The following is an 18,909-nucleotide window of genomic DNA, read 5'->3' on the forward strand; positions in this document are numbered from 1 at the left end:
GCTCCAGTGACTGTATACGTGGAACCTCATTTGTCTCCCTCCTCTCTGGTTTAATAGCCCTATACTACTTGTGCAATAATTGAAAAATGTTGTTTCATATTTTTGTCCTGTTTTCTAGTTGTTTATGACAGAAGGAAAAATTCTCATAGCAGTTAATCCTTCATGGACAGAAACTGATGTCTTGTCTTTTCTTATTACAGTTTGCCTTGACATTCTTTTATCTCACGTCATGTTAATACTTTAAGATTTTGAATTAGTTGCAGGTGGCTATGTTGTTCTCAAAGTATGGTCTTGGGCCTGGAATCTGCATTTTCACAAGGCTCTCAAGGGAGTCTTGATGGGGTAGCATTATGGAGGGAATACTGAATAAGTCCCAGTGCTACCACTTATTAAGTGTATAATTGTGGACAAGTGCTCTGTGCCTGATGCTGTCATAGGTGTTTTCAAGATGTGTAGCTCGCCCTTATCATTCTCGGAACCACTGTGCATACCAAAACTGGGTTACATACCCTAATAGTGCTGTTTGTCCTTATTTCCTCCTTGATTGTAAGCTTCCAAAGGACAGGAACAGTGTCTTGAGGTACCACTAGCATATAGTAATTAAATTAATTAGGTAATATTATTTTCACTATACAGATGAGTAAGCTCTGGCTCAGAGAGGTGAAACAACTTGCACAAGGTCACATAACTAATAAGAGCCTGATCTAGGAGTCTCTTTAACTCTAAAACCCATTCCTCTCCACCTCACTACTCTGCTAGATCTGTCTAATATAGGTCACAGTTTGCCAGGTGAATCATGCCCTGTGTCTTCAAGAAAAAGGACTATTGCAAATAACCACTTGGGTTTCTCCTTTTCCAACAATAATAGATCTGCAAAGAGGCATTTATAGTTATTGTTTGGGTTACAAGCAGGTCTCAGTTCTGCTTTAGCCTCTGGAAAAAATGAAAGGGAGGCACAAAAAAATTCAAATCAGTGATGGAGTAGTAACTCACCTAATATGCTTAACATGATACTAAAAAAATTTGGTAATCGTCATTCATCAGCATTTTTAGTTTCAGGCCAACTATAATATGGGGAAGAGAAAGGTGAATGAGAAAAGAGATTATGTTTTCTGTCTTTTTAATTCCCCAGCCACCATCATCCCCCCACCACCATACTCTTACATACAGACACCAAGCGCAGGACTTACAAAAAGCTGCTCTTAATAATAATTCTCAAGTCATTCATTCAGTAAGTGTCAACTGTGCACATACTAGGTACTTGACTGTCCTAAAGGGAAGAAGACAGACGGATAAGGCCCCTGCTTATGTGAAGCTTAGATTCTGGAGGGAGAAGATAATAAATAAATGAACACCACACACAAGAAAAAGTCATGACAAGTGCTAAACAAAGATCTAAAATGGGATAATGACGGGAGAATGATTAAATGTGGCTTCTCTAGAAGAAGTGATCAGGGAAGGCCTCTGTAGTTTAGTCGGGGCAGGGATGGGGGTGCGTTCCAAGAAGAAGCAAAGGATGGCACAAAAGGCAAAAACCAGGAATGGTGAAGGCAAAGAAAAGTTGAACCAACTGGAAACCACCAGATGTCTCCTCATCAAGTCTACTACTAATAAAATGTTCATTATTAATAGAGTATGTTGCTATTTTGAACACATTCTTGAATTGGAGGAAGTGGTGTGAATGTAACATGGGAGCAAAACATTCAGGAAACATTTAGAAACTTAGAGACCTTGTACATTAGTTTCTCCCACCAAAAACATGCTAAAGATAGAAAGCTATGAATTAGCAAACTAAGTGATGGGCTTGGTGTTTCAGGGATTGAAACAGGAAAACACGTGGAAAGTGAAAAGGGGGACAGTACTGTGTGTTGGGCACTTTGGTAGCCTTTACACACTTCGCCTTACTGATTTCTCCCAAGGCCTTGCGAAGTAGGTGGTATTAAGCATATTCTACAGAGGTGCAAATTGAAGCTCCATAAAGTCAAAACATCTAGAAAATATAGATTCAAAACGAGGCCCACCTGTTTCCAAAACTACTGCACCACCCATACAGGCCTTTTGTTTCTGAAATTGCCTTTCACACCATATTTTTCCAAGACCTCCATCCTCTCTTCTGCCATGGTGAGAAATCCTGGGCCGAAGCCAGATTTTAGCTCAGCCCCATTATCATTCTCCTGACTCAGTTAAGCAACTCTTTCCTATACAGTTAACTTTTCAGAACAGCTTTCCGTGATGGGTCTTAGTGAACAGGAGGGCTATTAATGATGCATGTGCTTCCTGTGGAGACTGGTTGCAGGAGAAAAGGAGCATTTGGTTGTTTTTAGTGCCAAACAACAAGTTGCTGGAGAGGACGAAGTGCCTATTAGGCTTAAAAATTGTATCTACAATAGTCTAAATCACAGACGAATCCTTCTTAAAAGATTCTGAATACCGAGAACCGGGACAAAATATAAAAATTCATGACTTCTGCTCATCCTCATATGTCAGGAGAGTTTCATTATTTGAATCTCAAACAATAGCTTGAGCTGCAGATAAAGAAAACCAATAATAATACACAGTCCTCAGCACTATTCATTCTGTTTTTGATCAAATGGCCCTTGATCCTTATGATTCCACACCTTTCAATCTACCCTAAACTAACATTTATCCATTTCAAAGTCCCCAACCATAAATCAGCCGTAATGGAAGCTCTTCTTCTTGCTTTTATTGCAAGGATATATGCTCCAACCTTCATGTCTAAAGTGTTTACCTGGCTTTTTCATAGCTGACTCAGTAGAATGGAACCTTTTAATGCAACCTGCATGGCATGTGGTCACCAAATCTATGTGAAGTCTTCATAATTTTTGTGTGATTGATAGCATATTGCTCTTCACTGGTGAGGGAAACGGTATCTATTTCCTGCTTGCTTCCTTTTGTAGATATTAAGTTACTTAATCCATTTACTTTCGTGATTGGGACTTCAGAGGTAGAAATGTGAAGGAAAAGAGAAAAGCAACAAAGCTCAACAAATCTGTGCCTGACACTTAGGCCTAGATGTTTTCCACTGCATGATATTACCTCCTGGAATTATAAAACCAAAGCTCCCTTTTCTGCAAAATAACACAGTTGGGGGGAGGGGAGATAAAAAAATCAATCAATCAATCAAACACCATAGTTTTAGGAGAAAAAGAGCCCCTTTCTTCAAAGGAAAATATAGCAGTACAGTTGACTTGCATGTGGAGCTTCCATAGCTCCGCAGTTTCCCAAACTATTGTCCGTGGCCATCTTTTAGACCTTCAGACAACCCCTCCTGATCCTGCATCAGCTACCATCATCCTCAAGTTTAAATGCATTCATCTATCTATATTTCAAAACTTTCTCCCGACCTACTTCTTTCTATTTATTATGCCATTTCTCTCCAAAACGATGTATTTGAAAGAGTTTTTAAACCATGGTGTTATATCAGTTCTAGGTATTATTATTAAACACAACTCAAGACCTGTAAAAACCTTTCTCAGATTAGCTTTGTCTGCCCATTCTTTAATTCAGCTAAGAGGGCACCTCTGATCTAGGAAGGCACACATGTCTCAGAAGCTCAGAGATTAATGAGAATAAGAGATGAATGACTGCCTTAGGGAGTGTATAATCTGCTGGTTCCCAGCCCTACTCTCCCAGTCCACTTTCCTCATCTGCATCTACCATTTTCACCACTTCTTGAATGTTTTTAATTGTTTCTTTTGTCATTTCTGTTACTAATCGTAAACTCCTCGGGACTGTGTCCATCTGTTACCTTTAGCCAGAAAATCCGGGTAGTGTCATGCTATGAATCAAAACCATGAACATTGGGGGCACCTGGGTGGCTCAGTCATTAAGCGTCTGCCTTCGGCTCGGGTCATGATCCCAGGGTGCTGGGATCGAGCCCCGCATCGGGCTCCCTGCTCGGTGGGAAGCCTTGTGTTCCCTCTCTTGCTGTCTCTCTCTCTGTGCTAAATAAATTAAAAAAAAAAAAAACCATGAACTTTGGATAAGCTCTTTATCTCTCAGCTTCGTTTTTCTCACTTGAAAAATGCAAATAACACCTACTATATACAAAGTGGTTGTTAGAAGTAATTTTAATGTACAAAGTAGATAATTAATAAATGGTTGCTGTATCATGTCACTCACTTGCTTTAAAAGAAGCCTTTAATAACACCTCTGTTGTCTTTCAAATAAAAGTAATGTCTCAGCCCACTATTGGATGCCCTCGAGGAAGACCCCCACCTACTTTGTCAGCCTTCTCTCTTTTGACTCCCTATACATTCTTTCACTCAAACCAAAAGTCCTACTCCCAAATACACCCTCGTCTTTCCATCATGAGGGCACACCGGTAGTACATCATCTTTTGAGCCCCTTGTATTTTAAGAAGGTGTTTGATGCTTGCATATATTTTTGCTTACTACCTAATTTTGTGTAATATCTACTTGATTTTAGCGGTTAAGAACATAGCTCTAGAATCCAGCTCCTTGTTTATTTTCATACAGTGGCTCCACAGTCATCTAGCCATGTGGCAGTGGACACATCATTTAATCCCTCACTGTTCTTGCCTGTGAATGGAAATAATAATAATAGTAACTATTACAGTGAGGATAATAATATAACTATTATTGTGAGGATGCAAAATAATAATTCATGTAACTAACACAGTAAGCTCTCATTAAATATCAGCTGTTTTTATTATGAGAATTTCTAGTTGTTTTCTTCTCATTCAAGTCTGCAAGATATTTTACAAATGATGAGAAAGGTTAAGTGGTTCTTTCAAAGTAACAGCAGAGCAAGTAATTGGAAAAGATGAGATTTGAAACCAGAGCTCTCTGACCCCAGAATTCCTACCTTCCCACCGCTTTATGTATATTGTGCTAATCTCTCTACCTGAAAAATGTCCTTCCTTATATCTAACTAAAATAACTTTCCCAGGCCCATCTCAGGTTCTGTCTCCTTCAAAAAGTCTCTTTGATTCCCATCCAAATGTGATGTCTTCCTCAAATCCTCACAGCGGTGTGTCACTCGTTTGTACCCAGCATTGTGCTCCAGTGACTTATGTACTCCATCATGAGATCTTGGACACCAGGGTAGGGGTTGCCCCTGAAACAGAGCACTTTGCCCCAATCTACACCCTGTTTCGTGTGAAGTGGAGCACTTTGCACCAAAGAGATATTTAATAAAGTCACTTGAGTTGAACAGAGGGTTGTTAAGGTCACAAATGGAAAATTCTGCCCAATCCAATCCAGGAATCATTTACTTACAAACACATCTTTATACACTGGGTTTAAAGAGATTAGCAAGGCAAAAACCCTGCCCTTAAGGAATTTACAGTTTGATAAAAGTGCTTTGAAACCAGAAAGTGATTTTTTTAATTGGAGGCATTATAATTAATCAGATGAAAAAACACTTCAGTAATGCGAAGGAATTCTCATTTATTGTTCGTACAGATACAGTTGTCTCCTCCAGCTGCTGTACCAGTTTAGACTACGTCGTCACCTACCTCTTCAAGCACATAGCAAAAGAGGGCAAGAAGCCACTTCGATGCAGAGAGGCTACCCAGGCCGGTCAGAGACTATTACATTTTATGCAGCAAAATCCAGATGTCCTACAGCAGGTAACTGGTGGTCGGTCACCTGGCTTAAGAAACAGAGTTTCCCAAAAGCCAGCCTAGACCCTGAATATCTCTTAGAGCAAATGGTCCGGTCAAGACTCTTTATCAGTTATTCTCTAGGAGTATTTTCCCGGAAGATAGGATAGCACACTCGCCCCAGGACTACTCACCCTCAAGAGATCTCTTAAGTCGTTCATCTTACTCCAGTGAAGCCAGAATTCAAAGAAAGGATAGCTCTTCCAGAGGCCTGAAAGAAAGAACTAGAAACAGTCACACTCTGGTTTCTTTCTTGGAGCCTCTAATAACGTCTTCTGAAGTTTGCCTTGTGAGTACTCTGGTCCATCAGGAAACTGCCATTTGCTGAGCTCCTAGGCGGTGCCATACAGCTTGCTGGGAGCTTTCCGTTCATCATACCACAATTGGCATTCTTCCCATTTAAGATAAGAAATCAAGGTTCAGATAGATCATATTCCCCAGAGCATTTAAGTAATAAATAATAAAGCCACAACTTCTTCATTTTCAAATGTGTTTTCTGACTGGCTAATATGAGTTAGGTCCAAGTTTAATATTGTTTTTTTAAAAACTCACTTCTGCAAATCACAGTAACAGCATGCATAAAAATAAATAACACGTGTCGGAAATATTTCCAAGAGAATAATACCATTGTTCTGTGGAGATACCATCACTATGATATTTTCCAGTTCCGCTAACTTTGGAAACTTTATACTGCTTCCAGTTGTTTTATTTTGCCAAATTACCTTCATAATAGTTTGTGGTTTGCAAATGTAAACACTTCAACAAGGTTATTAGCCAACAAACAAGGTGCCTGCCACCAGCAGAAAGTATTACTCTGAGCAAAGAAATGATGAACGTAGAATGAGCCAGCCATAGGTGAGGTTTTCTTCCTGGTTGTCATTTTTTACAATTATTCAAATTAAATTATGTAAACTTATTTTGGGTGATGTCTTAGCCTGTTGTCTTCCTGGCAAGGAGGTGTGTGGTTAAGATTTTGTGTAGCTAGACAAGGTGCCGCCGGCCTCTAAGTATTTGATGTGACCCTGGAAGTGTTAAGCACGCGTTGGTGATACGGTAAAGAGAAGAGAAAGGTAGCACATGTATTGAGGACCTTCTGTGCACAAGGTGCAAGAGCCACTGAGACTCGTAAGACATAATTTCTCTCCTAAAGGTGCTATCAGGTGGGACGGAGATAATTGGTTAGTTACTAGGTAACTAACCACTTACATGATAATTTGATTAATATAGTGGTGACAGAGATTGACACACGAGGAGAGGACTTTCAGAGAACTCTTCTCATTTACACCCCCACAATAACCCTGAAATGTGGATATCATCACCCCCATTTTATAGGTGAATAAACTGAGACACACAGCAATTGGGAAGTGGAATGTGAACCAAGGTTTGTTTGACTCAAAAGCCCAAGTCCTTACCACTTACACTGTTGACTCTCAAGGGCCTAGTTGGTAGGGATAAGATCTCAGATTCACCAGGAATGCCATTTCAAACTATACATTCTATTGAGATTTGGGTGTACCCCGCTTCTCCCCCCCCCCCCCCCCCCCGCCCCGCCACCTACCCAGCTGCAGTAGCCTCTGGTACTGTTGGGAGTGTGTCATAGCCCTCCGGTGTTCTGCAAGGAGAAGGTTGAAAACCACAGATTTAGAGCAGGTAGCCAGTGGAGAAAAGAAATACCCATGGATTGGCCAGGAATCAGACCCAGCCCCCACCCCACCATGGCAAATGACAAGTCCCCCACCAAATCCTTCCTGCCAGCACTCAGCCTGATCACATTATTATCCCATAAAGTTTGGCAGAAACTTTTAAGTTGGTAGATTTTACCAAAATCAATAGGCTGTGATCCTAGACAGATACCATCAGACGGTGCAGAGCAAGTGATGTTGTTGTACAGGAGACGATCAAGTTTGTCTTTACTCAGAATTACCATGCATTTGTTGATTTAAGTAATTTCTGTGTGTTAATAATACTTGGTAATCCTTTGCTTTATAGCATATGACTAAGTAGTGATATATCTTTATTAACAGTGGAATACATTCTATTTATTTGGAATGTAGGCTTTCAGATAGCATTTTAAATATTAATGACTGGTCTCTGGTAGTCAGCATAAATATGATTTGCATTAGCACTAGGTTATATCATCTTGAGTGCCTCTGATGTCAACTATCGGGTATAGTAATATCTGACATCATCTCCTTAGGTCACTGACAACTTTGACCTCTATTCTTATGCACAGTTTCTGTCGTCTCAAAAGCTCTTTTGAATTGATTTGAAATTTTGACTCTTCCCTTTATGAGGCAGTAAAATTGATAATTATTCAGATGGGAACTGAGCGCTGAGTGAAAAATCAATTCTACCCGCTCTCTGCTGCGTATAAAATTACTTCTGAGTCGGCTGGACTGAACGGATGGCCAGAGTAAAAGCAGCAGGCCGGAGTAGTGGGAAGAATTAGCCGGACAGAGCTAATAGCCTGAAGGGATGGACTTGGAAAAGAGGGAGTGGGCCAGTTGGGGGTTATTATGAGCAAGGATGGGTCCCATTGATCATCTGTTTACATCAGCTTTCCAAGACCTTATAAATCAGCCCTGAAGAGCAGCAGAACTCAAGATTAGGCATCTTACCAGAGGGACTTTGTATTAGATTATTCTCATTTTCACACTCAGATGAAAAGTGAGCCATTGATTATTCATTGGTTGCCCATTAAATGCTGTTTTTATAGATGATTTGCCTATCACTGAAGGTAATGAACAAGGTGGCTGCTTTATAACTCGAGGTTTCAGTTTTCAAGGCATCTGTGTCGGTTAAGTAATGCCTAACCCTATTAAAAGGAATGGGTTACAAATTGCTTAACAGTGCTGAAAAACTAGACCCTAATGACTAATTGTGCTTAGAGTTTAGAGAGGGTTTGTCAGCTCTTTAAACTAAACTGATGCAATGATACTGCAATTATTTACTAGTTTGAGCTGTTTTTCCCCCCAACCTGGATATATATTGCTGGAAGCGTAATTGCATGAAGAGTGTCAGTTCCAAATTGCAAAAGTTTATGTCCTCAAGCTTCCGTAGCAAGCGAAGCGTGAACCCACATAAAAGGTTTTCCAGCATCCTTGTAGGCCTTGTGATTGGTGTGCAACAGCCTGGGAAGCACATTTTAAGCGCCTCTCACCTGGAAATATGCTTATTATGATCTGTTATGTGGTTTGAGATCCTCAGTGTTTTTACAAATATTCTCCAAATAAGCCATCTTCCATAATCTGTAAACAAATCTAACTTTGCTAGCATTAAATTTAGTCTATTTGAAGATCCACTGTAATTAAGTGAAACCATTGCAAATAAGAATTATTGTCTCACCAGCATTCCTTGGACTTAGCACTTGAGGAGAACCCAGTTTACGTATATTAAGAATAAATATTCCCCATGTGTTCTTATGCCATTAGAAAGATAAACTAAAATCTTAAGAACAAGCCAATAGTAACAGTGATTAGGCACAGATGGGCTACAGCAATTTGGAAAATTAAATTTCTGTATGAATTTTTTTCAGTTTTACCTCTGGTCATGTTAAGTGTTTGCCTCTTATGTAAGCCATAGATCAGCTTTCATTTAGTTATATCACAGAGTGAAAGATTTGCCCAAATTAGGTAAATGGAGGAGTGTGTTTTATAGAATTAGAGGGGCAGTTCAGAGAGGTGACGGATTCTTTTTCAGATTATAAGAATAGGGCACTGATGCCGAATGCTTCTCTAAGTCCGAATTGCAGCTATAAGTAATTGCTCTGGAGAGAGGGGCACCTTCTGCAGAAGTAGAACAAGAACTCAGTGGTTGTCAGTATTACTGATTAGGTTATGCTGTTAACTTATTAACAAGGTATTTTTAGCAATTATATTCTCTAAAATCTAAATACATTGAAGGGACAAATAGAACATTTAGGTTTGAATTTATCTCACCCTCATCTATTTAACTATTTTGTATAAGTCAGCTATCATAAAACCCCCCAAAAAGTTCTTATTATGATTATCTCTCTCTTTCACTCCCTCCCTCCCTTCCTTCCTCCCTCCATCCCCCCACCCCCACCCCCAACCTGGCATTTAACTACAAATTGTGAAGAGCTGTCAGGAGCTGTAAGAATCATACTTCAGTAGGGATGTGTGCTGAAAGAACATTCACCCTTTTCCTCAATCAGTCAGTCAATCAATGAAAATTGCTTTTGTATAGTGTTCTCCATGACATGCATCCCAAAGTGAATTACAGCAAGAGGGAAATCATCTGCTCTTTTTTCATTTTTGTGTTTAGATTGAAATGATACTGCTCAACATTTTGACATCCTATACAAGACATCTTTCATACTTAAGATTCCATTCCCTAATACTAAGTAGGAGAAAGTGTAGTCGCATATTTAACTGATGTTGAGATTTTGGCCTATAGAACCTTAGCAACACTCTTAGCGGTTTCCCACTTAGCGGTGGGAAACACTTAAGCAGATGAAGTATATTCATGTTCTCTTATCCTCTTAAAAAATAATTAGCCAGATCGTCTAATGTTATTAAAGGCATTTCTGGTGGACCCTAAATAGAAGGTGTGCCCTCCACATGACCCATTAGCTCAGTCTGGTTGATTTGCCACTTTATTATCAAAAATATGGCAGTAGATTGGTACCCAAAACACATGCTGAAGGAACATTCACAACTAGATCAGAGGACAACATGGGTATAGAGGGTTTAAAGGAAGCCAGGGATAGGTCATTAGACACCAAAGTAGAGAGCAGGAACTCACGTTTCAGGACAGAACTGGTTTTTGCACGTGCTGCCACAATCTCCGTTTTCTTCACGGCACTCTGTGCGTGGACTATGTATTTATTTCTAGAAAAAAATGATATTGGCAAAATATAAGTGCTTACTGTGTGCAGCTTAAGCTTTTTACGTATGTGTGTAATCTGATTTCATCATCACAGTATGTCTGTGAAGTGGTGGTATTATGATAGCCATTTTCTAAATATAGAAACTGAGGCACAAAAAGATTAAGTAACTGAGTTGCCCAAGGTCACACGTAGTAAGTGGAAAAACTACAATTCTGGCCTGTTGAACTCCAGAGTTCACATGCTTAACCACAAAGCTATAGCTTGTTGACGGCTACTAATCTGAGGTGGTATGTATGTTTTCAGCACTCACACTGAGGCAAGCTGAGCTTCCAGTAAGTCCCACTGGGGCCATCCTTAAGGTAGAATGATTTAGAGCAGTTATCCTATACTCCAACTTCGTGTTGCAGCCGGGATGAAACAGATGGGCAGTGACCCAGCGAGGCGGTGGGCAAGGGAGAGGGAGGTTGCTTTGCCAGCTGGTACAGAGAGCCTTGTGCTTCCCACCTTCACTGAGGCAGAGAGAACAGACCTTCCTCTCCCCTACCCTACACCCACACCCAATCAGTAATTCTGTTGCCAGACACTGAGAGTATAAAATGGGAGTGGGACCTGTATCCTCGAGAAGGCCGGCAGAGTCTAATAGCATCACTGCTTCATGATGTTCCTGTGTTCCTTTCCTTTAATGTCTTTGAGGTAGCTCTTGAGGTTTGTTCCAACCTCGTTTTTCTCGGATAGACGCAATATGGCAGCTGTGAAATGAAGATGGGGAAGCAACAGGTGCTCTCTCTCTGTCCCCCGTACCCAGTGCATCTCTAGGCTTCATCGTGACTCTCACCACGGACTCATCAGTATAGAATACCAGTCGTCACCTCTTTCTAGTTGCAAACAGCTTCTCTTCTCTAAAGGAAGCTGCTTCTGCTACTGGGTACTGATAGTTCTTTTTTTCTTTTTTTTTTAAAGATTTTATTTATTTATCTGAGAGAGAATGGGAGACAGAAAGCATGAGAGGGGGAGGATCAGAGGGAGAAGCAGACTCCCCGCCGAGCAGGGAGCCCGATGCGGGACTGGATCCCGGGATTCCAGGATCGTGACCTGAGCCGAAGGCAGTCGCTTAACCAACTGAGCCACCCAGACGCCCGGTACTGTTAGTTCTTAAGGGCTTCTCACGTTGGCAAGTCTCAAAGTGATACCTTTGAGCGTCCCTCTCCCTATCCTTTCCATTCTACAAACTAAGATGCCTACAGAGCCAAGCAGAAAACTTGAAACTTAGGAAAGCAACCCAAGTTGAGTACACATCCCGGTCCTACGGGGGCAGCCTCCACACAGGGCCAGCTCATTCTTGCCCTGTAAGAAGGTACGACCCAATGTTGGCAGCTCTATTGAGATTACCTCTCCCAACCCCAAAGAGAACCGGAAATCCAGGTTTTTTGATGTTGGCCACTGATTGAAAATTTCAAACAAAACAAAAAAAAGAGAACACTCTGCAGGCCAGCACGGTAAGTCTGGTTACCAGTTTTCCACCAATGTATGATGTAGTCCTAGAGCTTTCAGAACCAAGATCTCCCAAAGCGTGATCCGTGATACTTGTCGTAGCCATCCCATGTGGGACTGCTCATGTTTTAATAATTTTTGAAGCATACTTTTTTGATTACTTGATTAAAAAGGATGCTGTTATTTTGCTCTTACATTTGATTCTATACGTAGGTGTCTATTAAAATTTAAAGAGGGCATTTATTTACATTTGGGTTGTGTCTTTGCAAGCAGAATGGATGCAGTCAACAGTCAAATGAAACTCAGTTAACACCTCCCAAACATTTTTTTTAATCTTCAAAATAACCATATTTGAGTAAGTGTGTGTGTGTGTGTGTACACAATCTAATTACTAAGGATCAAATCAGAATATATGAGAGGACCAGGGTTGGACAAAAGTATCTAGGTAACAGCCACATAATAAAAGTCCAGATGGCAATAAAACTCTTGAATGATGAATCTGTGACCACCACCCCTAAAGATCAGTTTAGAAAGTTAAAGTATATAACTTTTTTTTTTTCTTCTTTTTTTTTTTTTAAAAGACTTTATTTATCAGAGAGTGAGCAGTAGGCAGAGGGAAAAGCAGGCTTCCCGCTGAGCAACAAGCCCGATGCAGGACTCTATCCCAGGATCCTAGAATCATGACCTAAGCCAAAGGCAGATGCTAATGGACTGAGCCACCCAGGCATCCCTGTCTGTTTCTTCTTGAATAAATTTTCATAGTTTGTGACTTTCAAGGAATTTGTAAAGTATATAACTTTTAAAAATAGAAAAACTATGTTTCTTTTTTACTAAAATGGCATCTTATCTGTGATATTATAAAATCATTGATCCATCTGTAAAAGGATGATTCTAGTCCAAATTTTTTGTTATATACCCTATTTTGCCATTTTGGTTATATTTTTGTTATGGAAGTATTTGTTGAATGACTGTTTCAGGTATAACCAAAAAATGGTATTTTAAAACAGAAAAATTGGTTAAAATAAAAGCCTATTCTTAATTTATGAATCATCAAATTATCATCAGACCTGTAATATCTGTCTTTAGCAGAGTACCTTTTCTTACCAAAGATCACTTCAGGCTTGATACTTGTCTCAGCATCTAGCAGAGCCTGACACCTTGTAATGGTCAGTGAGTGTCCGCAAAACAAACCCCCCAAAATTCATTTGCAGAATTACAATCCGCAGGCAGTGACTTTAGGTTTCAAAGCCAGCATGGTCATAGACTGCTACATTATAAACGAAATGGGAATGCTAAGAGGAGATTACACCTTTATATACTATATAACGATCCTGCTGAAACTCCACAAGAAAATTCCATCCTAAACATGGGTGAAGAAAGAAATAAGCACTTCAAATATTGTTCCAAATGGTTAACAGAACAGAGAAGTGTTTTGTTGGTTTTTTTTTCCCCACTAGGACATGTGTTTTTCTACCTCTGAGCACAGTTTAAAGATGTAATCCATTGATAGCATAACTTGCCTTATTAATTGAAAGGGATGGAATCCACCAGATGTAGCCCAAACCAGCAGAGAGTTGGGTGACTAAGCAACAGCAGAGACACCATATTGAATGAGCCAGAATTCAGTCTCCAAGTCATTTATTTCAACCAGTGACAATACATTGAAGCTCCTGTGCCTCAGCAGTGATTGATGGTTTAATATCATATATAATTTTTTTTAATGAAGGAAAAACCATTTAAATATGTTACCATTTGCACTGGTATTCTCCTATGTACATAACTGCATTTAATCATTATGGGGATTGTTTTTATACTTGTGTAATTTGTATCCAGGAAATAACTGTCAAAGCCATCTCACGCTGTTGCTGGAAATGGTACAGTGTGCTTCATCCTTGAATAGATTCATTCTTCGCTGCACATAATTAAGAGTGTTGGAGCTTTCCCTGCCACCACATAGGAATTCCATGTTTACATCTCTGAGAATGAAAAATTAGCCACAATGTGCTTTTTCAAGTTCCCATTTTCTGGGGCTATGATATTTAAGTACCTTAGTTCTGTAGCAGTGTATGATTTGAAGAGTTTGATTTTAAGACTTTTAATATTAAAATACATAATAAAATTTTATTATCTCATTACAAGAGGGTTTAGCCTCTTATTAAAGTTGCTAAATCAGGCCTAGATTAGCATCATAATAACACAGTTTGACATGGAATACTCAAAAGTCAAGTTCGAAGGAAGGGACGGGGTTTTTTGTTGTTTTAGGGGGTCTTCTCCTCCGCCCACCCCTTGCACAATGTACCAAGGATGAAATGCATGTATGGAAACAAACGAGGAGCAATTTGGGACGCTGGAGAAGGAGTGGAGGTGTCAGCCTGGGACGGTACCCTTAGGCAAGGCAGCTGGTATATGTAGCCTTTTGTTTATCTGCTACTGGTTTATGGAGCCTGTAGGCCAGCACCAGAAACAATCACTCCTACAGGGTCAGCTGCTGGTCAGAAGCAAAGTAAGAAAAGACCCCGCGTTCAGACGCGCGGCCGTAATTTCTGTAGAACTGGCACCTGCTACTGGTGCGCAGCAGGAAGGTGAAGGGTCAAAGAGGCAGTTGTTCAAAACTCCAGAATGGCTTAAAGGGACTTGTAGATTAATCTGCTTTATTAACTTCTGTGTATTAGATAACTATTGCTGTGAATGACAGTACATCTTTTTTAATAAGTCGCATCTCTTTCTCTTTTAAATTAGCTTTTGAGTAATGAATATTAAATAGAAAGCATTTCAGGGGTAATTAAATGAAAACAGAATGATGTCATTTTACAATTATATTTGTATGTTTATAGAAGAGGGGAAGCGTAATGTTTTCCGAAGAGCTAAAAAAAAGAAAAAAGAGCCAGCTCTTCCTAAAGAAGAATTTGAAATAAATAAGTCACGTGTCCATTAGCCTTTGTGTTTAAACTGAAATATATAATGTAGTTTGTGACTTAGCATCAAGTCACTGGGTGCTAGTCGCTCGATTCGGCATTCCCAGGGGCTCCAGCTATTTTCTTTATGAATTAAAGTGACTGCAATCTGTCACTGGTGTTTTATCTACAGTTTGGCACAGTCCGTTTTGCTGTGTAGTCCTAGCAGATGTTCTCAGCATAGCAAAGGAGTTGTAAAAGATGAACAACGGCCATATCTTTTCCTTCACATTCATGTAAAACAGAGAACACTGCATCTGGAAAAAAAGTGCAGAGTTTTACACGGGTTTCACCCAAAATAATTAGGCATGCTTGATAACAGATCTCTCACCCAGTATGGCAAATGGCAAACAAGTTGGTTTTTAGCCTCTTCATTAGTGGTGATTGTCATAATTGGCCATCGTTGTAAATTAAAAGTTCCCTAAGTGTATCCTTTTTTAAAGCCTCCGCAAGGAAAATTTCTAATCCATAGATTAAATGCTGACATCAACTCTGAGGAAGTATCTCACAATCGGTGTTCTTTTTTTTTTTTTTTCTTTTTCAGAGAGAGTGTGTGCAGGGTGGGGGTGGGGTGGGCAGAGAGAGAGGGAAAGAGAGAATCTTAACCAGGCTCCATGCCCAACGCAGGCTCCATCTTGGGACCCTGAGATCATGACCTGAGCCGAAATCAAGAGTCAGACGCTTCAGCGACTGAGCCAGCCACCCAGGCACCCTCACAATCTGTGTTCTAAAGGGATGGTTTTGTCTGCTCTCCGAAGTTCTGCGGATGACATCTGCCTTTTTATGCTGACACAGCGCAGGGAGCAGCATTTAGCCATATTTCACAAACAGAAGTCATTCAGGATCAGCACTCCCACATTTTAACACAAGCGCAGTCTTCGTGCTCTGAGCAGTGTTTCTGTGACATGTGAATATGACACCTGAGACTGTCTTCCTGTGTCCTACCCAAGCCAGCCCAGGGCTCACCAGAAGGATCCTAAACTTGTACGGATATCACAAAGAAGCTGATTAGCTGGACCAGAAAAGATTGAGTTAGAAGTGTTTCCTTACCCTACCACTCCAAAGTGAAAGAACTTCCACACCTCCTCCTTAAAGATCTAGACTTTTCCTCCATCCTGTAATAGAAGCTTTATTTCCTGCAGGGTCGCTAAGACCTAAGAGGTCACTATGGAGGAGCAACTTCAGACGCAGACAATGGTGGTGATGAATGGTTATGATGGAAAAGAAGTAGAAATAATTATCACAGGCTAGGCTCTGTGCTAAGTACTTAAATATGTGTATTTCTCGTTTGTATTTATATTTGTATTCGTAAAGTTTCACTACTTTGGGAGGCAGATACTCTTTTCTACATTTTGTAATCAAAGTATCGTAAGTGCAGCTTAAAGAAGCCCGTAGCCCAGTCGCTGTCGTAACAGCTTCTAAGTAGCAGAACTGCGTCCTCTTAGCCACGGTGCAATACTACTTGGAAATGACCTAGAGAAAGAATTGGTAGGGCAGGAGGGGGCAGGGTGGGACTCCCAACATTCGTTCATGTATAAATCCTTGACTGCGCCAAGGGCCCTTCCTTTGAGAACTGATTAGACAAGAGGTAAGCGCTTGATCCAGATTGGCTCACTGAGTCCGCTTCCCTAGACTTAGGAACTGGCATTTAGAAGATGTGGGTCGGCCTCTGGTCTTCACTTGACCTGAAAAACCAAGAGCCATGTGGCACCTGTCCCTGCTGCCTGCCCAGAGAAGTAGCCAGTCGACAGCAAGAGGAAAAAGCACCAGACACGCTGGGAGGGTCTTGACGGAGACCAGCAGCCCCAGAGGGAGACTGAGAACGATCCCACCGGCCTTCCTGGGGCGGCCTTCCCAGCCACCGAGAGACCCATATACGCTGCCTAATCCAGGGATCCTTAAGTCACCCCTTTTAGGCCTGACTTTTATCTGTGGCAGTTGCTGTCCTCACAGCCAAAAGATTCTTGACTCAGGGAAGCATGAGGACAAAATGGGCCAATGAGTATAGACTCACCTAACACAGAGAAGGTATTCAGTAAGTATGTAAAATTTGAAAAACAATGTATAGGTACCAGTAACTCTTTTATGTCCCTAAGGAGAACATATCCCTGCTGTTCATATGTATAAAGGCGAAAAGTGTCCTTTCAAGGAAATCCCAAGGCCATGACTTCAGCCAGATTACCTAGGTCTTCCTAGTCCCACACGTGTGTTCTGCCTTTCTTAGAGTTCTCCATGTGACACGCATTCTCAAGATCACACACCCTCACTGGGGTGGGGGGTGGGGAGGTGCAGGTACGGTGTCATTTGGATTTGATTCTTGGCCCCAAACTGACTTCTCCTCCCTTATTCTTCCTATGCACTCCAGGCATCACCTTGTGATGGCAAGAATGAGAATAAGCTTTAGGACTCTTTCCATTGACATGTCTTCACACCTCATGTTTCCTCTGAGTCTCACAGAAACTCTAGTTAGCAGTAGGGCCAATATGGTTTATTTTCTGAACTTGGGAGTATAGGTACGTCCACAGATTCAGTCCACAGTACCTGTATGGGACAAGTAGGCAGGGATGCAGAGGCAAAGTCACAGAGCCAATAAACAGCAGTACTGAGACTCCAACTGAGTCTTTGTTGTCTCCAGATCTCACATAGCTTTTACCTTACCAAGGCATCCCGGGGCTTTAACCTGCTCTCCTCTCTTGGCATTTCTCCCACCTTTATCTCTTCAAGTGGCGTCGTGAAGGGTATGAGAAGCTCTGTGAGTTTCTTGAGGGAATGGCACTGTGGAAAGTGAGGGTCAGCTTCCTGAAGGCTTGATTTATTCATTTTACAGTTAAAAAATCACTGGTTTTTCACATACTTGAAGGGTAAATAATGGGAAATTTTCCCAAAGCATGTGAGTGTGTGCCAGAGTTGTGAGCTGAACTTTCATATTCATTTTGTGTCTTAATTCTTGGAAAGTTTAACCAGCAGCAACCATTGGTGAGGCTATGAGCCCATCTGGTATGTTCAAGAAAACTTCTTACTTGATTACAGTCTGATCACTACTTACAGAACAAGGTTAAGGTTCCCTAATCCTCTGGCCTGTCATGAGTTACTGCTACCTTGTAAGCTTTGTACCCAAGAATAATTCTTGCATGTTAATTCTTCATCCCTTGTCATGCTTAGGAAAATACAGACAGTGCTTTCAGACGGACGAAATTCCGTCCTTCTTTCAGAATCGTTTACTTGCAAATTCTGTATTTGTTAGGATTTTCTGCTTTACTACAATCAGAGCAGATTTTGCAGTCAGCGTATCTGGCTTTGAATACTTCTAACTGTGTCCTTGGGATAGTTACTTTACCTCTTCAAATATACCAGCACTTCAACCAGGGCAATTCTCAGCCTTATTGGAACTGGCCCCCAGGATCAGGTAGTTGAGCTGGTCCCTCCTGAAGTCTCATGCCCAGACTCCCCAAGACTTTAGCCAAGACCCCTCGCCTTAGCTCTCTCCCATTCTGTCACTCCTCAGCCTACCCCATAACTCGGAACATCGCCTCCGTGGAAAAGAAGAACAATTCAAGTGCATACTTAGTTGAGGTCATGTGAATAAGGAATGTGAAGTAAACTGCCAAGAAGGAGCGATGAGAAGTGCAGGGCCTGGAGAGAACTCTCTCAGGCCCCAGAGAGACCCACCAGAAGGAAGATCCTAAGCAAGAGCTCTGTGTTAATGCCTGTACTTAATGTGGCATCTAGTTTTAGATAGGACGAAGAAGTTCCACTCAAGGAACTAAAAGCGTCAATTAGAGTTAAGTGCATTTAGGGACGATTTCTCAGAGACCCTTTAGGATTGGAAGGAAACAACGTGATGGGTGGGCAGTAAGAGATTGATAAATACTTGGGCTCCAGGAGCTTCTTAAGGCCACGAGGACCACATTTTATTCCATTCTGTACCACAGTGCCTGGCCCATAGTAGGCGCTCAGTGAGTCTGTGA

The 18,909-nt window shown here is 41.0% G+C and overlaps 1 protein-coding gene across 2 annotated transcripts in view; it reads left to right on the plus strand.

Moving 5' to 3' along the window:
- The window catches only part of RANBP17 (RAN binding protein 17), a 323,820-nt gene that overhangs the window by 290,291 nt on the left and 14,620 nt on the right, over positions 1-18,909 (plus strand). For both annotated transcript variants that reach the window (XM_035014133.1, XM_035014141.1), the window contains one exon: positions 5,448-5,614. In XM_035014133.1, the coding sequence (XP_034870024.1) occupies positions 5,448-5,614 (167 nt within the window). The remainder of the gene's footprint in view (positions 1-5,447; positions 5,615-18,909) is intronic.

This window comes from Mirounga leonina, unplaced genomic scaffold, assembly GCF_011800145.1.
Source record: "Mirounga leonina isolate KUSES-001 unplaced genomic scaffold, KU_Mleo_1.0 Mir_104, whole genome shotgun sequence".
In the NCBI taxonomy this organism is placed as follows: domain Eukaryota; kingdom Metazoa; phylum Chordata; class Mammalia; order Carnivora; family Phocidae; genus Mirounga; species Mirounga leonina.